The sequence below is a fragment of the Cavia porcellus genome, unplaced genomic scaffold, assembly GCF_034190915.1.
Source record: "Cavia porcellus strain 051 isolate PalLab524CR breed Dunkin Hartley unplaced genomic scaffold, mCavPor4.1 scaffold_10, whole genome shotgun sequence".
Lineage (NCBI taxonomy): Eukaryota > Metazoa > Chordata > Mammalia > Rodentia > Caviidae > Cavia > Cavia porcellus.
This window is the reverse complement of record NW_026947493.1, coordinates 68,349,555-68,374,614: the sequence shown is the minus strand read 5'-3', so window position 1 is coordinate 68,374,614 and position 25,060 is coordinate 68,349,555. Positions and strand designations below refer to the sequence as shown.

Below are 25,060 nucleotides of genomic sequence, written 5' to 3'. Positions count from 1 at the left end.
TTTTGTTGAAGCAGTTTTATTCATGATCATGAAAATGCTGCACAACAGACTGAAGCGGTGGGACCAACAAAGTCAAAGCTTCTCGACTAGCCAGACCTAAAATCAAATTAGGGCTCCAGCTCTTCCTACCTTGTTTTATCGTCATGGGTAAATTTTCACACAAGGTTGTAAAGGTAAAATGTGAGGGATACAAAGCCCTCAAAGCGGCGACTGATACTCCTCAAAGGCTGAGTTCACTCCTCATGATTCCTAAATAAATGCATTCTCTAGCTATCCCAAACATGTGAGTTTTGGCTGTAAATCCCAGGGCTAAGTTGGCTGGCTTTCCCTTTCCCTTCTCAAGGGTAAGTGAGGGGGACAGGATGACACTTCCTCTCCCTCCCAGAGGCTCTGCATTCCCAGGGAGGGCACAGGAGCCACTGCCTGGGCTTATGGTGTCTGATGGCAGGATGTCAGCAGGGTTCCTAGTCCCGAGCAAGTCCACACCACTTCTGTGCACAACACACACCCAGAAATCCTTCAGGAAACAGATACAGCACCTGCTGTTTCTAAACAAAAACCCTAACTAGTATACTTTCAAAAACAAATAAATTGAAAGTTAACATCAGTACCCAGAAGTTATTTTAATATCTTTTCCTCCATGACTGAATATACAAAGATAAAGGAAGTAATGTATTTCTCCGTTCTAAAGATGGGTGGAATATATCAAAATCCACTCGTTGAATTCTCTTTAAATAATCCTCTAGGGAAACCTGAAAAAAAAAAAAGAACAACAGTTACTAGATCATAAAATTATCAAGTCTTCCTAACAAACTAAACAAAAATTACCAGTATTAAGGTTATTTTACTTTCTTGAGATGGTATTTTACAGTAAAAATTTGAATGAGATTCAAAAAGGGAGAGAGAAAAAACCTCCCCAGAAGTTTCTATTAGACCAACAAAAATCAGTATCAGAGAGCTACTGCTAGAAATACCAAGCTTCTTCTAACATCATACATAATAAGGTATAAGGTTTTCTAACTAGAAGCTGTGAAATAAAAATGAGATGTTTGAGCTGGGGGTGGACTCAGTGGTGGAGCACATGATCAGCATGTGAGGACCTGGATTGGATCCCCAGCAGCAAAAAAAGAACCAAAAAAACATGTTACAATCATGGAAAAGAAAACATTCTTCCCACCACAAATTCTATGAGGGAGTTCAAGTAGTCTTTTTAAAAATTATTTTGTGGAAAGTTTAATGGGTCTGCGTGTTCCTTTCAGAAAACATGATTTCTAACCAGGGAGAATAATCACAGGTCTCTATAAATGTCACCCCATAAATGTGACAAAGCTTTAAAGGGTAAGGCAAGATGGAAAACACCACAGTACTCTCTTTTGTTTTCTGTAATATTTTTATTAATTTATAAATTTTTATTTTGTTGTAATAGCTTTTTTATTAAGCAGGGAAGTGACTTAAAATTGCACTCTGCAATCCTGAGGCAGCACTCCCCTCTCAGCCCATGTGCACAGCGCCCCCTAGAGTTCAGCAGCACAGAGCCTGGGTGATATGCCCAAGGGGCTGCAGCCTGCAGATTCTTTAATACACAGATAGGAATAAAGAATTGCTTTTTTACAGATTTTATACATTTACAGGGGTAAAAGCATACACAAAAACAAATACAGCACCTATCTTCTAAAATCCCAGTTGTAATCTCAGCATCAACTCTGCAGATAACAATATGCAATATGTGAACCATTGTTAATGCTCTATGAGCTTGTCTTGAAATTCTGTATCACTGTTTTATCATTTTTTTTCTCTTTAAAATGAAATCCTAATTGTGGTGCATGTACAACGGGAACATGAAAACACACTGCTGCTTTGTTTTACACTAGTAAAAGTCTTGGATACAACCCAGAAATTCTTCGATAAAAAATTGTTCACAAGATAAAATATGCTGTAGTGAAATGAAAGCACTTCAGTTACACACAATACGGAAAAACCTTAAAATTACATTAAAACTACATGTGTCCTAGAAGACATAAATAGAAAATTCTCATATACATCAGAATTTCATGAAAATTTTTAAAAAACCTTTTAAAATCAAAGATTCTCCTAAGAATGGTTCTCTCCTCCATCCCAAGAATCTTAATAAGAAGGAATGAGAGATGTTTTTAAAAAGATTTCTAGGTTATTCCAACACAGCCAGCTCAGTGTGGGCCTGCAGTCCACTTTCTGGAGCCAGTGCTACAACGTGGTGATGTCACAACAGAGAAAAAAACTAAGAGAACTGAAAGAAATACTTTTTTGGCACTATGTAACCTAATAATCCTATGAGGTACTTTCTCCTTTTTTTTGGTACTGGGGATTGAACTCATGATCTATCACTTGCCAAGCAGGTGCTTATACCGTTGAGCTAAATCCCTAACCCCAACCCCAATACCTTCTTTTATTTCCATTTTATCTGTGGGTAAACTGAGGTTATGCAGCTATGAGACAAAGCAAGCTCAACCCACTACAATCTGGCTGCAGAGTGAATAAAATGACAACTCTACTCACCACCCTCTGGGAAACACATGTGACTGTCACCAAAGTATCATGTAACTAATAAACTAATAAACCTCACCGTAAGATAGAGAAATAAAACCAAAGACTCCACATGAAAGAACTGTACTGCTAACTTCATAAAATATAGGAAGCGATGATACACATCTGCTTCACTAATTACTTTAGCCTTCTCTGCTAAAGTACTTACCGTCTGAAGAAAGGCAGGAAATGCTTTCACAGGAACACTTTTGTGGAAGGACCTCGCCTAAAAAAGAAAAGAAAAGGAAATTGGTTTGAAACATTTCGGCAAATAAACACTGTTCCTCTGAAAGGGAGCACAAAGCAAAGGGAACAATGTGACGATGGCCTCTCTCCAAAGCAAGAAAACAGCTCATCTCCTACATTAGTTCCCAAAGCAGAAAGGACTCCAGGAAAAGTAACTACTATACAGTATTAAAAACTCTGTCCTTTTTATGGACTGGCTTTGGCATTGTCCAACATCCTTTCAACATCTCAAATTCCTGTGTAATAAGGGGTAAATGAAGAGACACTTGCAATAACAAGTCCCAGCACCGCCTAGCTTAGACTGGCAGGGCCACTTGTTTAGATCTCAGATGGTCCTCCTCAGTGATCTTTCTGCCTCTGTGCTCTCAACCTTTAACGCATTCCACACAGACAAGCAAGGTAATGTCCTTACATTATTACTTCATTTTTCCTGTTTTTAACTCCCCGGCAGATTACGGGATTCAAAGACTCTCCTCTAATCTCATCTGTCCCACCCAACTCCGTGCTAGTCTGGGCTATGAACCGAGGTCCACTGAGGCTGACGCCCACTACCCTGCATTTGCCAGGCCCATTCTTGTCTTGAGTCTTTATTTTACCCTTTGTATTGGAAGAATGCATACCGCCTCCACCTCCTGACTCTGCGTCTGGCGTCACCCAGCACAGACTACTAAAGCTCTAAGATCATCTGCGATTCACTAGTTACCAGTCATTTTTCTCTTCAGTCTCTCTGCAGCATGTAAAACTTCACTATTCCCTTCTTCCCTTGGTTTTTAAGACGCTGACTCTCCGTTTCCTTCCTAAGAAATGGCCCTTTCTCCTGGTACTGACAAACGGAGGTGGCCCTCAAGGTCCCGCCCCTGGTTCTTTTGCCAAGGTGTATGTTTGCCTCGAGCAAGCTCAAGGAGGTTCTTCGTCTACTTTCAGCTCTTGGTGTGTGACCCCCAAGCCTCTTCTTTCCAGTCCTGACCTCTCTCAGTCACAATCTTTTATTCCTCATTAGCCCATCTTGCTAAATGACCTCTGATGCCCTCAGGTTCGAGTACAGCATGTCCAGCGGCCAGTCCAAAGTCTAAAGATCAGCATCAAACACACCACTGCTTTTTCATTCCATCTCGAAATGGCACCAGCACCATCTGAATTCTTTGTGCAATCTTCGACTTCCCCTCTTCCTGATTTGCCACGATGCAATCCGTTATCAAGGCTCACTGATTCACTTTAGTTGTGTGTATACACACATAAGCATCTACTCTCTCTAAATCATACTTTTCCCCTCTACTAAGTGACCTCCCAAGTCTCAAACTCTCTTGTCTCAATAGTGCTGGCAGTTTCCTACTGTGCAACACTGATGTCACCTGTATACCTGGAATCTCAGCACTCAGGAGGCCGAAGCAGATAGACTGTTGAGTTCAAGGCCAGCCCGAGTGAGTTTAAGACCAGTGTGGAAGGGCTGAGGATTTAGCTCAGCAGCACAAGTGCTTCCCAGGCAAGTGTGAGGTCATGAGTTTGATCCCCGGTACAAAATTTAAAAACCCGAAAACAAACAAACAAAAAATACCCATATGGAATACCGAGTGAAATCCTGTCTCAAGAGCACTAATTTAGCAAAAATGAGATTATTTACTAGCAACCACTACAGTATAGCAGGCAGAACAGAGCCAAGTTAAAACAAGATAAACCGTACCAGGACGGGGAGGGCTTTGGGGTGACTGTGAGTGCAAACCACTTACTCAACCCACTTAACTGTGAGAGAAAAATGAGATACTTTAGGATCCACAGGCTGCCTACAATGTGGACGGCAGTAGCAGGGCAGAAGAGCAAGTTGGTGAGCTCCCAGAGAGGCAGCGGAAAGCCCCAGCTAGGACACAAGTCCCGGAAGCGGGAGGAGACAGGAGCAGCCCTGGCAAGGCTGACGGACCTGGGCACCGAGCAGAGCGGCCCACCTGAGAAAGCCCAGGTGTGGTGACCAAGAGCGGGCACAGGCACCTGCGTAGGGAGGGAGTGGGAGAGGTTTGTGAGGCCCCGAGATAAACCCTCCGGAAATCCAATGCCAAGAGAAATAGACTCCCAAGGCAACAGTACCACACGGCCACATCTAGAAACAGTCACTTCCTAAGGGGCTGGGCAAAAGCAGCTACTTACATGCTTTAAGTGCAAGTGTGCCTGGCTGGCAATGTCGTATACCACGTCTCTCACATGTCTATCTTGGTTCCTCCTCAGAAAGTCCTCTTGTGAGACACCATGCTGGGTGGGAAAATACACATTATGTTAAGACTCTACAAGCACACTTACAATTAACACAGCGCAAGGAAACAGGTACTGTACAGACAGAACAGTACGAATGTACAATGCCTGTTTTTTACTGTGTGTGTGTGTGTGTACAGCGAGAGGAAAAGACAGGTGCACACCTGGAATATGCAATAAGATGTAAATCAGTAACAGCTGTAGGTAAAAGAGAAATAGAAAAGACAACAAACACAGAATTCTAAGTTTAAAGAATCTCATACAGAAAGTGAAAGTTCTAAAAAAAGATTTTGTTTTGTTTTGTTCTTTTGGTACTGGGGATCAAACTCATGACCTCTCACTTGCCAGGTGGGCACTTCTGCCACTGAGCTAAATTCCCAGCCCCTAAAAAAAGATTTTAAACTAGGTGTGCAACACATGCCTATAACCCCCGCACTGTGGGAAGCTGAGGCAGGACAATCACAAATTCAAGCCCAACCTGGACTAAATTTAGCAACTTAACTCAAAACAGAGGCAGGGCAGATAGAGCTCAATGCAAAGGCCTTGGTTCAACTCCCAGTAGATTATTTCCTCCAATAAAACTAGGCAGGCCAAGGTAAACCCTGGGAATAATTTCTGAGATTGCTCAGAAGAGAGCAAGGCATCAAGGTAAAGCTGCATCAGGTGAGGTTTCCTGGACCTTCTTACTCAGCTTCTCCAGAGACCTAACATAAAAAAAGTTTTAGTACTATGTGTCAAAACCGGAGAAGTACTCTACCACAGAGCTAAGCCCCAGCTCTTTTTATTTTTTCTCTTGGGACAGTCTTGCTAAATTGCCCAGGATAGTCTCAAACTTATGATCCTCCTGTCTCGGCCTCCTGGTAGCTGGGGTTACAAACGTGTACCACTGTATCAGGCCCTGACGGATAAAAGTCTGACAGATAACTATTACAAAAGGAGGAAGAACATTTGCAGGAAGCAGCAAACATTCCTGTCAAAGCACTTACTGGAACAGACTATGCAAAGAACCCAGAAACAACTTCCCATGTTCCTGGGATGAATTCTGAGAAGTCACAACTGCAGCCTTACCAGCATACAAATATCCATGGGAAGGAACACTCTTCTTCTGCCACCATGATAGGGCGTTGCTCTCAAGCAAGTGACAATGCCTTGTGCTTTTCCTATGTGACTTGCGGCATGATCTGCATGGAGATCCTTTACACCTACGGTTTGGAAGTTAAACAAGGCTGCTCTGTTCTCTTCAGTACATAAATCAGTACAGCACAGACAAATCACCTAATGACACACAAGCAGGTGTTTATCCTATGTTTTATTTCTGAAAAATTTTGTGTGGGAAAAAACCGGGCTCCAGGGAAAAGTGATCATTTTCCTAGTAGCAAGGATCTGAATCATGTTTTCCTCAAATACCAGCATGCTGAGAATACACTTAGAATCTGAATCAGCTATCATGGAAACTAATCACAAGCCTTCTATTTCTTCTCCACTGTGCCATTCCCACACCAGCTTGTTCAGCGCACTCTGTCTCTGCTTCTTACTGTCATTACCATGCTCACCTGATGGCAGACATCACAGGCAGCAGAGTTTGGGAAGTTCGACGGGGACCTGTATTTCAGGGTGACATAAAGATATTCCACCTACTTCCACGGAGATGGTACTGTCCTTGTGCAGAATGTTTTCTTTATTAAAATAAGACACCATAAACTCAGGCCAGTCAGAGGAGGAAAGGTACCATCGAGGACTGCACATGGGCAGGGTACCGCTGAGCTACATCCTCTCACTCTTTATGTCGGGGAGGGATCTTGCTCAGCCGCCCAGGCTGACGCAAACTTGCAACGCTGCTGCCTCGGCCTCCTGAGTGGCTGGAATTAAGGCTGTGAGCCACTGTTCCCAGTTAAAATGTTTTTAAGATGAGAAGAGAGAAAAATTTCACAAAAACTTTCATAAATGAAGTTTTATTTTTCTACTTTCTTTTCTCTTACCTGAAGAAGTATCACTGACAGAAAAGGAAGAATTTGTAAGAGATGATACAGTAACAAAAAAAAAAAAAAATAAAGTTTCAATGAGTCACCAGAGCTTTTCCATGAAATACCTAGAGTACTTCCGTGACAGCCTGAGGACTGTATTTGGAACGTCCCTATCCTTACAGGTAGACATAGAGGCAGAGCCTCCTTCTGACTTCTAAGTATTCCTTTATTTATAGCACAAAGGCAAATTCCAGTGCTAATATGTTCAGACTGTCAAAACTAGGAGGGAAATCTGAAAGGTACTTTTTTATTTGAAAAGAGAACTATGAAATAAAAACACAACTTACCCAGTATTTCCAGTGTTAAATACAGGAGTGAGCTCTGTGTGTTTTCAGCATAATTTTCAAGTTCCTGGATATTACGATATGGTTTGTCATCCAAATTTTTTTCCTACAGTAAAAGAAAATACAAATAAAGTTTTTTGAATATCAGTATCTTATAACGAAAAGATGATCTCTTTTTCCTAAAGAACTAAGTAAGAATAACAGTGTCAGCCAAGAACGGTGGTGCACACCTGTAACCTTGGCATTCAGGAGGCTGAAGCAGGAAGACTGCAGTTGGAGGCAGCCTCGGCTCCGCAGTGAGCCTAAGGCCAGCCGGGACTCTGTAATGACACTCTGCCTCAACCCTCCCTTCCAAAAAATGTGTAATTGATCACACTGGTTTATTACTGCATGAAATAAGATAACAGTAAAGCTGGGTGTGGTGGCACACACAATGCCAGCACTCTCAGGGGCAGGATGCCAGCCAACTTCAAACCCAGCCTGGGCAGCTTAGTGAGACCTGTCTCAAAATAAAACAGAAAAAGGGGTGGCAATGTAACTATATAGCTCAGTGTGAAGGTCCTGAGTTCCTTCCTTTGTACTGTAAAGTAAGTAAAAACTAAATAAAATAAAAAGACCACACAAGTGAAGCCAGGCCACACATCAATTAATGGGCTTGACTGGACCCAGAACTCAGTTTTAAGAATTTAACACAGCATCTCATTCTCTAGAATTGTCAAACTTTCTTTATTCCCTCTACTATTCTGGGTGAACCTGAAGGTATGTGATAGTATTTGGTGGTATTAAGGAAGGGAATTATAAATGTAGTTTTTTAAGGTATGATAATCGTATTGTGGCTATGTTTCTGAGAAGTCTATCTCCTAAGACACACGCATTTGCAGGTCAAGTGATACTCTGAGTTTTACTTTAAGATAATTGAATCATTGGGGGTCAGTGAGAAGTTAGAATACACATGAAACAAGATTAAAACTGGGTGAGAAGATACATGAAAGTACATTATTCTCTCAACTCCTTGTGTAAGTATAAAGTTTCCATTTAAAAATTCTCAACTAAGTGGGCCATGGTGGTGCATGCTTGAAATCCCAGCACTTGGGAAGCTGAGGCAGGAGGGTGACAGTGAGTTCAAAGCCAGTCTTGGTTATGTAGTGAGTTCAAGACCATTCTGAACTATAGAGCAAGACTCTGTCTCAAAAACAAACAAAACAAACGCCCCAAAACTATCCATGCATGGTGACATACACCTGTAATTCCAGAACTCTGGAACACTGAGGCAGGAGGATCATAAATTGAAGGCTTACCCAGACAATTCATTTAAGACTCTATCTCTAAATTCAATAAATAAGTTTTGAAAAAGGGTCTAATTTTTTTTGAGTTCTTTATTCTAGCATTAGTCTTCTGCCTGAAAAACAGTTGACAAAAGTATTTTTCCATTCTGCAGCTATTTCTTCACTCGGTTATTTCTTCTGCTGTGCAGAAGCTTTTTAATTTGACATAATCCCTTTTGTTGATTCTCGCCTATGCCAGTGCCTTTAAGATTTTTTTTTATCGGTACCAGGGATCGAACTCATGACTGCCTGCTTGCAAGGCAGGTACTTATGCCGCTGAGCTAAATCCCCAGCCCCTAAGATTTTTATCTATTGTATCTTCCAGTAGATGTGTTTCTGATTTATTTTATTTTACTTTTTGGGTTTTGGAGATAGATTCTCACTATGTAGCCCAGGCGATCCTCCTGTCTCAGTCTCCTGAGTGCTGGGATTACAGGTGTGTGCCACCACGCCCGGTCAGGCTTTGTCTTACGGTTTAGGGTTTTTCTTTTTTTTATTCATTTTGACTTCACTCTAGTACATGGTGAGAAATATGGGTCTAGCTTCAATCTTCTGCATGTGTACAGCTAGTTTTCCCAGCACCATTTGTTAAAGAATGCACGTTTCTTCTACCATTTGGCTCTTTTGTCTGTTTACTAATGGCTGAATGTACCTAGGGTAGTTTTGCATCCTCAGCGCTGTTCCATTGACCCACATAACTGCTTGTCTGGCAGTACCATGTTGATTTTGTCACCATAGTTTTGTAATATAATCTTAAGTCCAGGATTGTGATGCTTCCTGCCTTGCACTTGTTACCCAGGATTGCTTTTGCTATATATATTTTATGGTCCCATACAAATTTTACGGCTGTTACTTCTAGTCCTGTGATGAATGCTGCTGGTATTTTGAGTGGGCTTCTATTAACCTATTTATCAGTTGGGTGGTACGGCCATTTCCACAACACTGTCCCTGGCCAGGACCAGGGGATATCTCCGTCCTCAGCTGCCTTCTTCCACCCCTTTCTCAGAGTACTCTACTGTAGTTGCTGTTACCCAGGCCTTTCACTTCCTTGGTTGGGGTACTTCCTGTGTAATTTTTCTTGACATTACTGTCTCAGGAGTCACCCACTTTCCTACAACTGTCTCATTTATCTTTCTCTATGGCAGAATAGTACCCACTGTGTGTGAATGCCACATTTTCTTTACTTATTCATTTGCTGATGGATAGATAGGCTTCTTCCATCATGGCAGCTATGATGAGACAATAATGTTAAATAAAATAAATGAGACACTCAAGCTTACATATTGCAAGGTATGAGAAATTCAAAAGTACAAATTTAAAGAGCAAAATAAAATACAAATAATAGGAAACAGAGAGCGTTCTTTTGCAAAAGGGAGGGATACAAAGAGATGCAGGGAAAAGGAAGTAAAAAGAATTAAGATGTGTTATATACATACTAATTCCCTACAATGAATGTTATCATTACTACAAACAGGTACTAATGAAAATCAAAATAAATTTTAAAAAAGGATAAGGTGAGAGGAAGGTCACTGTGAGTTTAAGGCCAGCTTGAACTGCACAGGGAAACCTTGTCTCAAAAGGAAGAAAAAGAAAGAAAAGAAAAAGGAATTGCTAATTATCTTGGCTCATGTTTTATACGTAACGGCTAATTATCGGTTCAAGTTTTATGCATATGCTGACATATCACATTGTATCTCATTGATATGAATAATTATTAAACATTAATAAAACAACTAATTAGAAAAAGAAAAACACAAAGAGGTAGAGACGCAGCTCGGTGTGAAGGTCCTGGGTCAGTCCCTAGTATCACTAACAATAAAAAACCCAACCAGTACTGTGCAGCTGCGGACAAGCTTCTGTCCAGGTGTCTGTTTTTGCTACTATCTCAAGGTGACAAAACAGAGGAAAAGGTTGGCATCTGGGGGCAGAATACAGGTAAAACAGCACAGTTCTTGTTAAGTTTCTTTCCTTTAAAATATTAATATAGATATTAAAACATTTCTTCCCTGAAGAACTATTTAAGGGCTAAAAAAGAAGAAAACATCAACTTACTCGTTCATCAATGATTTTCATAAGCCATCTTTTAGTCAGATTATGTCTTCTGACAGCCTAAAAAACAAAAGTGCTAGAAGTTTTTACACAGTACTAGATATAACTTCTCTAGATCTGAAAAGATAAATCAAATATAAGGGAACATTTTTAACAGTTTATCCCCAGATAGACAACTGTATTAAGTATCAGAGAAAAAGGAAATGTTACTAGAAAACATTTCAAAATATTCAAGATAGTGTTTCTGACTCTTCCCCACTATCTCCATATTATTATTGGTCATTTAACAATCCCGCTCAAATAAAAACAAGACACAATGCATTTTTTTATTGTACAATGTACCCAACATATTATACAGAACCTTTCTCCCACAAGGCAAGAGTCTTGTTGGAGATATAGCTCAACAGCACAGTGCCTGCCTGGCAAACTCAAGGTCATGAGTTTGATTCCGAATACCAAAAAAAAAAAAAAAAAAAGTACACTTAGCAAAAATAACTACTTTTTCAAAAATACAAAAGTCAAATGAAAATAATCTCCAGGAAAAATTGTTGCCTTAGAAAGTACAGATACTCTAGCAAGAAAGAGGCCACCTAGAACATGGTCTCTAAATTACTCCTCCCAAAGGAATCAGGGCTCCAGGGCAACAGGTGATTCAAAAGTAATAAGGGGCAGGGCTGGAGGTTTAGCTCAGCGGCATAAGTGCCTGCCTTGGAAGCAGGCAGTCGTGAGTTCAATCCCCAGTACCGATAAAAAGGAAAAAGACAAAAAAAAAAAAAAAAAAAAAAAAAGTAATAAGGGGCCAGGCGTGCTAATGCGTGCCTGTAATCCCAGAATCAGGAGGCTGAGGCAGGAGGGTCACCATGAGTTCTAGGCCAGCCTGGATTATACAGTGAGTTTAAGGCCAGCTTGGACTACATAGCAAGACTTTGACTGAAAAAAAAAGAAAGAAAGAAAAACAAGAGGAATAAGGTGAAGTTCCAGATAATCTTAAGAGTATCTTATTACCAGAAAACAAAAAAGTACTTAAAAAAAAAAAAAAAAAAAAAGGAGACAAGTCATAAAGACCTAGGAGTCAATTTAAAGGGGCTCCCTCTGTCTAAATCAAAGTGATTAAGCACACTGATAAATTATAAACTACTGGGAAAAATCCCACGAATTTGTAAGTCCACAGAAGGACTTATGACTAACAGGGAAGAGCGAGCTCAGTCTTACAGAATGCCAGGTGCCAACTGGTAAATGTGGACAGAGTGCTGAGCTGGGAAATTTTCATTTTGCAACTATAATAGCAGACTGAATCATACAAAACCATCAATGACTGCTAAGCAAAGGGAGGAATCTGGATGAAGAGAAGAATAATTGCATAGCTTTAAAGTATCAAGGCCCCAAGCCAGGCATGGTGACACACACCTGACCTGTCACTTGGGAGGCTGAGACAGCAGGATCACAGTGAGTTCGAGACTAGTCTGGGCTACATAGTGAGTTCAAGGCTATAGTGATAGCAAGACCCTGTCTCAAAAAAAAAGGATCAGGGAAAAGGTGGCTGATTAGTTGCGAGTATAATTACACAGTAAGAAAAACAGAAACATCTTGACTGTGTTATACAAATCAACAAGCCAGTAAAGGACAGAGAGACAGAGCCCAGGCATGGTGGTGAACACCAGCTACTTGGGAAACTGATGCAGGAGGATCACAAGTTCAAAGTCAGCCTGGGCAACACAGTAAGACTGTCTCAAATGGAAAGTTTAAAAGAATTTAAAGACTTGCCCAGCATGCACAAGGCCCTAGGTTCAACCTTCCATTCCAAAAAAAATAAAAAAATAAAGTGTCACTCCCAATGTGACACTTTGAGAAAGACATCACTCATTCCAGCCAAGAATCTATAACCTAGATCTAATATTGCGAAAACATTAGACAAATCCAAAATCAGTGTTCTAGGGAGGGAAAAAAAAGAGGGCAGGGGGTAAACTCGATCTAATATTGCGAAAATATTAGACAAATCCAAAATCAGTGTTCTAGGGAGGGAAAAAAAAGGTCAGAGGGTAACCTAGATCCAATATTGCAAAAACATTAGACAAATCCAAAAGGAGTATTCTAGGGAGGGGAAAAAAATGGCAGGGGGCTACAGTCTTTAAAAATGTCAATGTCAGAGCAGATAAAAGCCATGGAAATGCTCCAGATTTAGGTAAGCTAAAGCAATGTGACAAGTACATTCTAGACGCTAGATTGGATCCTATACTGGAGAGAAAACAGAAAATCATAATATAAACATGAAACCAGACAAATGTGTTACATCACAGTTAAATTTACTAAAGTCAGTAACTGTTCTAGTTATAAAAAGAGTATATATCTCTGTTCAGAAATATTAAGTCTGAGAGATGTCTTACACTTCAAGGAATACTCTCCTGTGGCATGGACACTTGCTCGTCAGTGTGGATTTATGTGACACTGGCTTTAAGGAGGGAAAACTGGGTCCCCTTGATCTGGCAGGCACCTGACAGGGTGAAAGGGCCGTGTGCAGTGAGCTCCAAGCGCCTTCAGCTCAGTGCCGCTACTGCCCTACGGCAGGAAGCCCAGCAGGATTTCCCCAGGTCCCAGGAAGCAGGCAGCCACCACTGCGGCCTCCTGTCTCAGTCTATTTTCTACTTGTCCGAGCAGAACAGGCAAGTTTGATCTCTGTGAACAAACCATGAAGCATGTTGCTGACATGGAAAAGCACTTGCTACATATTTAATCAATGAAAAGTCAAACTCTTATTTACTGACAACGAAAGCAATTAACAGGCACAGTTCCTTGACCACAAAAATAAGGTTCTGTTTCCGAAGGAAATTAGAGTTCAAGGCAAAAGACGAAATGCTTAAAAGAAGCTAAACTATCTCCTGAATAAAGTATGAATTTTGGAAAATGAAGCCAAGTAGAGTAAAAAATTTGGCAATAAAACATAAAATCAAACAACTGATATTCATATGCAGAAAAATTGAAAACTCTACACAGAATGCAGAATCTACAAATATTCGTGTGGCAGTGCACACCTGTAACCCCAGCACTCGGGGAGACTGAGGAAGAATCATGCTTGGGCAATTTAGCAACTTACTGAGACCAGGGGCAGGATGGGGGTTACACTCAACTATTCTGTGTCCTGAAAACACCAGTGAAACACTAGAGCAGAAAAGGGCTCTCAGCTGGGCCTGGCAGCACATGCCTGTAATTCTAGCACTCCAGAGATTGAGGCAAGAGGACTGCCAGGAGTTCGAGGTCAGCCTGGGCTACATAGTGAGTCCAAGCCAGCCTGAACTACATAGCAAGACCTTGTCTAGAAAAAAAAAAAAAAAAAAAAAAGAAAACTGCTCTTTAGATGACACAACGTCACCATCACCTCTGCAACAGAATCTGCCTTCAGTGTCAAGCACGGTGGCAAACACCTATACTTTGAGCTACTTGGGAGGCTAAAGCAAGAGGATCCCAAGTTCAAGGCCAACATGGGCAATTTGGCAAGATGCTGCTTCAGAATAACAAAATAAAAAGGGCTGCTCAGTGGTACAGCACTCCTGGGTTTGAGCCCCAAAACTCCTTAAAAAATGTAAACATCTCATTAAAACTGGACAAATTGTTAATCCTAAATCAGCACATATGTAAACACACTGTAATTCAAATGTATCTTCTGGTTTTTAAAGAGAAGCCAAAGATAGATAAACTGGCACAAGGAATCTCTGATCTTCCATATTCCTGACAAAGGCAGAATCGATTGATCTATCTTCCTTCCTTCCTTTTGAGACAGGGTCTCACTATATTATTCAGGCTGGCCTGAAACTCACTGTATAGTCCAGACTAGCCTCAAATTCAAGGCAATCCTCCTGCCTCTGCCTCCCGAATGCTGGGATTACAGGCCTACATCACCACGCCTGGTTAAGGCCAGGCTCTCTGATGCAAGTGTCAACACAAACCTGCATTGCAGACAGGCTTGTGTGAAAATAATAAACAGGAAGAGTTTCTGGAGTTTACAGAAACTCTTCTCTATCTGAGTCACCTGGCTCGAGTTCCCTGAAGTGGAATGAGAAGAGGTACACAGCTAATCTACTGCTCACAGCTTCCCATCTCCCTTTCTTCTCTGTCCCTGGGGTGGGGAAGGGGGCCCGGCCCTCCATCTGTACGGGGCTCTGTGGAGTCAGTCTGGGGCCCCAGAACCAGGCCTGCCTCTGCTGATGTACAGACCTGAGAAGAGGAGTGCCACTGTTAGGTCTGTCGGCGGCTCACGTTGCACAAACCCTCTTTTGGCACTTATCACGTTACAGTGGGGTCACGGATCAGTAACCAAAGACACCAGTCACGGTTTACCCCACAGGGATGGTGAACCTTTCAGGGCTTTCAATAACAAATGGCTGGCGATGACACTGATGCCACAGGTTTGCCACCACTGGTTTAACAGATTTCTAAACTATCCATGGTCATTTATGGATGAGGGCTCCGCATGCCTGCTTCAATATAAAACCATTCGCCGTATACATCTGGCTATACAAACCGTACTCTAGCCCAGCGGTGTGAATCTGGCACGCCTGCCACGGCGGGCTGCTGGTATCACTGGGTGCTCTAAACGGTTCCCATCACTGCTCTAGTCCATGGCTTTCCATTCTCTTAAAATCCAAAATTCAATGAATGGGCAAACCTACAAAGTAGTTTTAGATTTGTAAGTGGAACATGCTGAGAGCAAGTCTCCTTTCACAGAAGCCTAATCTATGCTGTTCTACAGTCCTGAATCTGGATTTGCAGTCCAGAAACTAGTGTGAGAAGCTACTGGACAGAGAGAAAATTTACCTTCTATTACATCAAAGCTTGCAGGATTTAAATTCTACAGCTAAACATGAGGAAATACATAAGTAATCCACAAGATACTAAAATCCCTTTTTTCCCCTTAATAAAGAAATACAGGGGCTGGGGGTTTAGCTCAGCGGCATAATCACCTGCCTTGCAAGCAGGCAGTCGTGAGTTCGATCCCTGGTACCAATAAAAACGAAAAAGACCAAAAAAAAAAAAAAAAAGAAAGAAATACACCAGACCTTACAGCAGGAAGATCACAAATCTGAGGCCAAGCTGGAGCCATACACTGAGTCCAAGGCCAGCCTAAACTATACGGCAAGGCACACACACAAAAAAGAAACATACCAAATACCTCTTCAGATTATCAGTGGAAGATTGTAAATTCCTGTACCAAGATTAACATGGATCTGAATATTACATTAGCTGATGATAATTTTCAGGGTAGATTCCACCATCATCACCAAAAAGTAGGCTCTTACAAATTAAAACTAGCAGTTTCTTTTTCTTTCTGCTTTGCTTTACCTTCCACAGTTCAGTGGCCACAGGCTGATGTGGTGGGTTGTCACAGTATATATCTTCCACAGTTTTTCTCCAAAACTGCATTCGCATCAGTCCAATTGTTTTCTCAGAAACTGAGTCCTTCACCTGTAAACAGGTTCACAACTTTAACAAATGTACTGTGTATAGTCCCCAAAGCCAGCGCTGTTGAAGGGACTGAGTTAACATGCTCCCACTCACTTGAACATCTGCATAACCTTAATACAATCACAATGAAAAATAAATCCATCACCGTCCCATCAAGCAGCTTCAATCACTCGCTGGGACAGTCATGCACATTACCACTGGTGGTTCAGAGCCACCTGGCAGCACGACAGAGGAATTATGGCCCCATCACGAACATGTTAATTTACGGAACTGTAGTCTGTCATGACTACCATGGCGAATATACGACTTCACTTTTTTAGAACCTATAAAACTATACACCACAGAGTGAATTGTGTTGCATGCGTGTCTTAGTTACTTGTCTTATTGCTGAGACACAATACCCAGCACCCAAAGGTAAGGAAGCAAAGGTTTACTTGGTTCAGTTTGCAGAGATTTCAGTCCACAGTCGGCTGGCTCCAGGGTAGGGTGGCAGATAGCAGAGGAGTATTACTGAGGAAAAATAGTCCATGGCAGCCAGGATTACTAGCTGCCCTCTTTTCATCCCTTATATTTTTGCAGGCTGCCCATCCTAGGGCAGGTGTAGTACTCATACGTTTAATCCCACCCAGAACTGTGCCAAACCAATCAGTGGACTGATTCAGTAACCACACACCCTTGATCCAAGCACCATACATCTAGATGCAGCCACCTCCGAAAAAACCCCACTACAACTGCATCAGGCTTTGGGGAGACGGCTAGATACAAGCCCTACCAAATGCATGTAAATAAACTCACTTACTCATTAACAGTTTTTAAAAAAATTATTGAACTACTTCCCTCACTAACTGCTAAGAATGGCCTCCTTTGAGAGGCATAGTGGCACACAGCTGCAATCCCAGTACCCTGGGAAGCTGAGGTAGAAGGGTCTCTACTCCAAGCCTTGCCTGGACAACTTGGCAAGATTCTGTCTCAAAGCAGATGTACCTTAGTGTGAAGGATATGGATTCAATTATGAGTATCACAAAAAAGAAAAGAAAAGTAAAGAAAAGAAAAAAAAAAAAAAAAAACGATCTTAGGTTCTGGCAAAAATCACCAGTGCAATATATATCTAGGAGGAAAATTCTGATGAGAACTGTGGCCTTAAAATGTCTCCTTACAAACAACTTATTAGTAGTCATAACATCTTGACTAGGTGACCAAAACAAAGGTCATCACATACAGGCAGGTGGATATATCATGCCTCCTATAATTCTCTGAAGAGGGCACACCATTAAAAGAATATTAGTCCAGCAATGCATAACTTTAATACAATCATCACGAAAAATAAACACCAAACGAGAAACTTTTTTAGGGTTAAACCCAGAGCCTTACACATCCTATGGGAGTGCTGCTCTACACCAGAGCTAAATCCTCACCTAATTCTACTTTTTAAAAGGAACAGTATTGTTTTTTAAAAAATTCAAAGGCACATAAGACAAAGAAACACTATGTATATGTACCTAGCTAAAGATGAAAGAAGGCTAAAAATATATGAAAAGTAAATATAATACATGATGGTAGTTTAGATCCGACACAAAAAGAAAAGGAAATGTTGTAAAGGACTGTACTGAAAACCAGGAAACTAAACTAATTAAACAGTAGCTCAAAAAAAAAGTATGGTGTATCAATGTTAAGTTCACTCATTCATAACCACACTATGGTTACATATGGTTACATAAGAGAATAGCCTTGTTGTCATGGAATACACACTCAAGGTGATAGCGATAAAAGCCACACTATACCCAAGTTACTTTAAAATGAATCCTTTTTGGGGCTGGGGATTTAGCTTAGCGGCATAAACGCCTGCCTTGCAAGCAGGCAGTCGTGAGTTCGATCCCCGGTACCGATAAAAAAAAAGGAAAAAGACAAAATGAATCCTTTTTAAAAATGTGAGTGCATTCAATGAAGTACTATTGTGCCTTAAAGAAAGATAAACTTGAATCATTGGTAGGGAAATGGATGCACCTTGAGACCATAATGCTAAGTAAAATAAATCAGTCACATGAGCTTCAATGTCATGTCATTTCTTATATGAGAAACCCAAAATAAAAATAAAGAGCAAAATAAAAGATAGGTAATAGGGCTGGGGATATAGTTCAGTGACACAGCACCTGCCTGGAAAGTGAGGTCGTGAGTTTGAGTTCCAGTACCAAAAGAAAAAAAAAAAGATCAGTAATGGGAAACCGTGAGATAGACCTTTTACAGACCTTTTGCATATGGGAAGAGGACCAGGACATGAAGGGAGTGGGAGGGAGGAAAGAAAAAAATAGTTACAAAAATAAAAGAATTAGATGTGCTATATACATGTACCAACTTCTCATGAGGAATGTGGTAACTATGTATTACCAATGAACCAATTCTAATAAAAAAATATGTATATACAGAATACAAATCAAGTGGGGAAAAATACTAACAAAAAGATATATGGGTATTATTTGTTTTATTCTTACTTTCCTATGTGTACAATTATTCTCAAATAAGTTTTTCTGGGGCCAAGGGCAGGGCATAACTTAGTGGTACAGCTCTTGTCTAGCATTGTATAAAGTCCTGGGCTTGACAACCAGCACTGCGAACAAACAAACATTGTTTGCTTGCTTGTTTGTTAAATGATCCTGGTGGAGGGTAGGTTTCTTAGCAAAGTTCAATGCTCAGGTCCCAGTGGCATACTACAGCAGTATAGCAACAGGGCGAGCTTTTAAAACACGACCAAGAGGTGAGTCTCTCTTTGCTCGGGATCCTCCAGCATCTTCACATCTGGAATAAAAGTCACAACGAGCTCGGTGGTCTCCAAGTCCCATTATCCACTCAGATCTACTCTGCCGTCTTCCCATGCTCCCCTCCCTGCCCTGCTGGCCAGCACTGGCCTTCTGCTCTCTGAAATTTCCAGGCACAGTGCACCTCAGAACCTTTGAGCTTGTTGTTCCTTTCACCTAGATACTCTGTCCAAATATCTGTGCAGCTCACTCCAACACCTCCTTCACACCTTTGCTCCAATGCCACCCTCTCTGTGAGGTTTTTCCTTGTGACCCACAAAATAGGAACTGCTTCCGTGCTCAGCCTTCCCTGGCCCCTCCACAGAACTTATCTCCTCTGATACATTATGAAGTTATTTATTTGTTCACTGAGTGCAGGGTCTTTGTATGTATTCAACGCTACATTTCCGGGCCTACAACAGTATTTAGCATACTTTAGACAGTATCTGTTGAATACACAGATGCATAAGACTGTATATGCAAAGAGGGGACAAGGTGCTCCTAAAAAGTGATGGAGAGTTCAGGGAGAATCTTGGGGTTTACTTCATTAAAATGGAACTTGGCTGGGTGTGCTGGCTGGTGCTTATAATCCCAGTATCTGAAAGGCTGAGGCAGAAGGGTTACAAATTTGAGAACAGCTTGTACAATTTAGCAAAACCCTGCCAAAATAAATAAAATGCCAGGGCATGATGACACATGCCTGTAATTTCAGGACTCAGGACACTGAGGGAAGAGCATTCCAAGTTCAAGGCTGGCATGTACTCTGTCTCAAAAAAAGTTTAGTCATCTAAAAATTATAATGGAAGACCACGGTGGAACTTTTACGGCTAAACTGTGGCTGACTTAGGACTAAAAGATACAGCTCAGATATCAGGTAGTGGTAGCCTGTTTGCAGAGCATGTTTGGGATCCTGGGTTCAGTCTCCAGTACCTCAAGAAACAACCCTACATAAGATAAAGTAAAATCTGACTGGCTGAATATGTCAATGTATAATTTGTACCTGACAAAGGATAAGGTGAAATACTCTGACTCACAGGTGACAGGGAAGAACAGCTAGGAGAGCAGCTAGACCAGGAAAAAATAGCTGGTCCAGGAGACTGCAGATTCACACTTGTGATCTCAGTTGCACGTTGGTGCCGTAAGTGTATCTTTCATCTACTCCTTGTTCACTTCTTACCACATTCAACACAGAACCTGTGCCGGATCTGCCACTCTCTTCAAAACCCTGCAGCCTTCCCTCCACTCCCAGTATCTGACCTCTCCATTCAATTTATGAGAAAACCAAGGTCGTTCTACTTAAACTTGCTTGCTTCTCTCTCCCATCTCAATGTTTCGTATCTGTACACATTTATTACATTTGAAGAAAAAAGACCTCTCCTTTGTTTCTTACACAAAACTCAGCATACTCTAAGACCTGAGTCTGTTAGAACTGTTTCCATTTCCCACTTCAACTTAAAGATAAAACTTCAATTTATGCTTTGAAAAACTGCTATACACATGTAGTTTATACGATTACTGGAGAAAAGACACAGTCCTATAATGATTAACCTATTTGATTAATAGACAAGTGTGTACTTTGAACTTTACAGTGTTTAAGCTCCTAAGAAAAAGAAATTAAAACTCCAGACAGGCAATTTCCAGAAATATTAAGGTCATTAGCTAGTTATACTTTTGGTACTGAATTAAGCCCAAATAGCAGAGGTCATTACCTAGTTTTATTTTGGTAGTTATAAGGCCAAATAACAGGAAAAAGTACCAGTAGAAAACTACCAGTAGAACCTTAAACACATCTCATGTATAAATTACAACTATTGCAATTTATGCTTCAGCATTAATTACATTATATCATCATCTTGCAAGTAATAGCTTAAAGTATCTTAATACCAGCCTGAGCCAGTTCCACATTGAAGGCCCTCAGTGCAAAAGCAGAGCTTCGGGATTCTGCAGGGAGCAGCAGGGTGCATAAATAACTTTCATAATCACGTTTCCTGTAACAAGTATGGGAGAGAAAAAGGTAGTTATTCTTTACCTTCCCTACAGCACACAAAACACTGACCAAAATTAACTGAAAACAATGACATTTTAGTTCAGAATAGATATGACATTTCTTATTTTTTAATGACTATTAAAAAATCTCTACAACTATAAAAACCTTGTATTTGTTTCCATTTTAGGCAAGTTAAAAAAGAAATCTCTATTTTTGCTCATGCAGTATTTAAAATTTTAATTGTTTCCATTCTCCTTACTTTTAGGAAGAATTCAGATGAGCTGCAAGAGAAATCAAGTTAAGAAAGTAGAATACAGATACAGAAAGACACAGAAACTGATGTAAAGGGTGTGCGTTCACATTTCCCAGCAGCATCTGCTGTAAGAGCCTAGAAGTAACCACGGCCCCCATAATCCCAGCATCAGGGAATTCATGGTGCTCCTGGATCTTGATTCCTAACACTATTCTTCATGAAAGAACCTAGGACTCCTTGGAAAATGACTGACTCCAGGGCTGAGGCATAGAAATCACAAAGCAAGCCTGAAACATCCTCTTGAGTGCAAAGTAAAGAAACATTCAAGGAATGGAGAAAACACAAACTGGCTCGACAAAGCCTGCAGCAGTTTGAGAATCACAATAATGTCAGGCTAAATGCAGTGAAGTATGGGTGCAGTGGGATATGGGTGCAGTGGGGTTGGGTGCAGTGGGGTATGGTGCAGTGGGATATGGGTGCAGTGGGGTATGGTGCAGTGCGGTATGGTGCAGTGGGGTTTGGGTGCAGTGGGGTATGGGTGCAGTGGGGTATGGTGCAGTGCGGTATGGTGCAGTGGGGTTTGGGTGCAGTGGGGTATGGTGCAGTGGCGTATGGGTACAGTGAGGTATGGGTGCAGTGGGGTATGGGTGCATGGGGTTTGGGTGCAGTGGGGTATGGTGCAGTGGGGTTTGGGTGCAGTGGGGTATGGGTGCAGAAGGCTATGGCGCAGTGGGGTATGGGTACAGTGGTGTATGCGTGCATGGGGTTTGAGCGCGTTGGGGTATGTGTGTGGTGGGGTATGTGTGTGGTGGGGTATAGGTGCAGTGGGGTATGCGTGTGGTGGACTATGCGTGCATGGGGTATGGGTGTGGTGGAGTATGCATGCGTTGAAGTATGCATGCGGTGGAGTATGCATGCAGTGGTGTATGCCGGTCATCCCCACTACTCAGGAGGCTAACGTAAGAGTCCAGTAGTTGGTGGTCAGACTGGAAAAAAATAGCAAAACTCTGTCTAAAACAATAAAATAATGAGGGACTAGAGGTGTAGCTCAATGGAATAGTATTTTCCTAGCATCCATGAGACCCTGAGTTGGATCCCCAGCTCACTCACACTAGCTAACTCTGTCTGTCTGTCTGCCTGTCTCTCACTCTTCAAAATACATGTATTTTACCTCTCCAATCAAATCTAGGGTGGTTCAGTCATACAGTACTTGTCAGACGCCAGCGAGACGGGGCAGTTTAAAACTTGAGACTGTACACTTTTGCAAAAAAAAAGGGCAGAGGCAACTTTACCATTAATTTCATCAGTTAGGTCTGGGCTCCAAGGCATTCACAACCCATCTCCACAAATAATTAAGAAGCGACTCCCAATATACCCAGGTTTCCCAGCGCTACCAGAACACAGACTACTTGTAGAACTACTTAAAACTGCGCAGAACATAATAAAAGACGCAAAGGTAGCTACTATTGCCGTTAAAATTAACTACTACCTGTCCTGTGAGTAAAAAGAAGTATGCCTACAAAAAACGCTAAAGTTAATTAACATAAAAGGGTCAGGCGAGGTGATCTGAGTGGGCAGCCGAAATTACTCTGCCACAATTTTGTGGCCATGTGACACACTGTTGCCTCACAGTGTGTTGCCTCTGCTGTTGCCACACGCTCCCTCCACACACTCACACACCCCGACCAGAGTTCCCCGGGCCGCCAGTCCCAGGTCTTGGTGTCCCCGCCGTCCATCCCAACCCTAAGGCGGCTTCCCGACTCTCACCGCAGCAGCTCCATGCAGTAAGCGGCTGTGCCCGGGCCGCCTGCACCACTGGCCGCCGCCACGCTCCGGCCGGTCTCCGCGGGCCATGGCAGCAGCTGCGCGTGCACCCTCAGTCCCCGGGGCGGCCGGCGGCGGCAAAGACCAGGACGGCCGAGCCGCAGCGCGCCCCAGGGCACGCCCAGCATGGAGGCCGCCATGATGCCGGCGCCGCGTGACCTTCGACCCCGCGCCGCCGGCGTGCGCGACGCCCCGCCGACCGCAGACGCCGCTCAGAGAGCCAGGGGTCGCTGTGGCCCTCTGCGTCTAGCCTGCGACCGCTGTCGGCCGGCCGCAGTTCCAGGACTGCTCCGCCTGAGTCCTGCCGGCCCTTCACCGAGTCCCCTGTCCCAGTTATTCACAGGTGGCCACAGAGCACCTGCAGGAAGCGGTGGCTTGCCCTGTTTTGCAGGGTGGGGCGCTCTTGGCACTTTGGGCGCTACAAGACTGTCCGGGAAGGCCCTGGCCGGCGCGTTGCCAGACGTTTGCTGTACAAATGCCCAGGTGTGATGACAACCAGAAGCTCACACACATTCCAGAGGCCTATGGCATGTCTGTCGCCCAAGTGGAAAAAGGTCCTTGACAGGCGCAGTAAACCGCTACCTGTAGCTCCCATTTATTGCCTGCCTCTACCACTACACACTAAACAGTTTTCAGACGGGCAGGGTCATTACTTCGCTTCTTTTTACTCCCTGTAAGAGTCCTTTGAACATGATTGATGCTGACACGCCTCCATTCACATTAAAATTCAAGTAAGATTTAAATGTTCGAACCAGGTATGGGGGCGCGCATCCAGGAGGCTGAGGCAGGAGGATTGCTGCGAGTTTGAGGGCCTTAGTGAGACACTGTCTCAAAAGAAACAACAACAACAAAATTTTTTTAAACGTTCAGAATATCTCTGTTAGTCCAAAGTGTTTGCAGAGGGTAGTAGTGCAGGCTGTAGGTCAGACCTTGCTCTTCTGTGTCTCCAAGGTCTAGCGGGAATTCCAAGGTGTCTGAAAATTCCAATTTAAACTGACCTTCTAGGTCCTTATGAAGATGTATTTATCAAGGTAGGATAAAGCGTATTTTGACAGCTTAGTATGTTGATTTATAGCTTTTAAATATTTGTTTACATGGTATATGGCCCTATTTTGAAACTCTTATTCTCAGGCTCCTCAGAAATTAGTTGTCACTAGGAACCAGGTCCTAATGCAGTTAGGAATCAGACCCTCGCTTCCTTGGTCCTTGGTCCTTGGTGCCCTTGAAAGCATTCAGTCAAGATACATGGGCCATACAAAAGTATAGGTAGAATTTGTTGTGAAGTAGACAGCAAGAAGGCAGGCAGTGCCAAGAAGGTATCTGCAGAAAGTGTGAGTTTGGATACTTTGTAAACACACAAAAGTTACTCCCAGGGTTTAGGGAACTAGGGTAATTATGCTGTTTAGCAACATTTCACTTAAAAGTACAAAATGTTTTCTTGCTCCTTTTTAGATGGTCAGTGTTTCCAGGGCCTTTCATCTGTGTAAAAAATTTAATTTAAGCCAGGTCCTAGACCCAGGCAGAAAGGTCTTTAAAGAACATTTTTCTGATACCACTAGGCTGTAGGCTCTGGCTGTAGCCAGAATGCTGTGTGCCTTGTTCTGGAATTAGATAGCCAGGTGACCCAAGTATTAGAAGGGATATGCAGTGTGTAACTTGAGAAGTCATTGTGATCTGTGGAACTGTTTTAGGTCTGAGACCTAACAGATGATTCTATGTGGGTTGAAGTCTTTCTTCACATAACTAGCAGTACATGTTTAGTTTGGACCCTCCTCTGTCTGTTCCTCAGGCCACTGTTTAACACATCTGCCTAACAGCCTCCACTGACCTAGACCAAGCCAACAGCTGCCTACACTTGAATATTCATTGTATTCATACTGACTCCAGCTTAAACCCAAAGGACAGTGCTTTGTTCTCTGGCTTGAAGAACCCTAACCAGTTCACTTAGCTTTGCTTTCACTCCCTGAGACATCTCCCCTCAGCCCATCCTGTGGCCCCACCCTGGTCCTTCCTGCA

General features: G+C 42.3%; 1 protein-coding gene across 2 annotated transcripts; it reads right to left on the bottom strand.

Annotated features, from left to right (window-relative positions):
• Ndufaf6 (NADH:ubiquinone oxidoreductase complex assembly factor 6) lies at positions 1-23,212 on the bottom strand. 2 transcript variants are annotated; one of them, XM_003479923.5, is made up of 9 exons: positions 22,988-23,212; positions 20,869-20,968; positions 16,066-16,188; positions 10,735-10,791; positions 7,361-7,463; positions 6,118-6,251; positions 4,948-5,049; positions 2,732-2,788; positions 1-752 (listed from the first exon to the last, which is right to left on the bottom strand). In XM_003479923.5, exons 1-9 carry the CDS (start codon positions 23,182-23,184, stop codon positions 624-626), a joined length of 1,002 nt encoding a protein of 333 aa, XP_003479971.1. In that variant the 5' UTR covers positions 23,185-23,212; the 3' UTR covers positions 1-623. The 2 variants fall into 2 exon arrangements, with proteins under 2 accessions (XP_003479971.1, XP_023417481.1); XM_023561713.2 differs by having other exon boundaries at positions 20,865-20,968; positions 22,988-23,128.
• Between the last annotated feature and the right edge of the window lie 1,848 nt (positions 23,213-25,060).

Bases quoted from the DNA above. Each gene is read 5' to 3' on its own strand.
- Ndufaf6 (XM_003479923.5), bottom strand. From the start codon at position 23,184: ATGGCGGCCTCCATGCTGGGCGTGCCCTGGGGCGCGCTGCGGCTCGGC. The intron at 2,789-4,947 runs GTAAGTAGCTGC...TTTCTTTTTTAG, and splicing joins CACACTTGCACTTAAAGCAT to GCGAGGTCCTTCCACAAAAG. The intron at 753-2,731 runs GTAAGTACTTTA...TTTTTTTTTCAG, and splicing joins TTCCTGCCTTTCTTCAGACG to GTTTCCCTAGAGGATTATTT.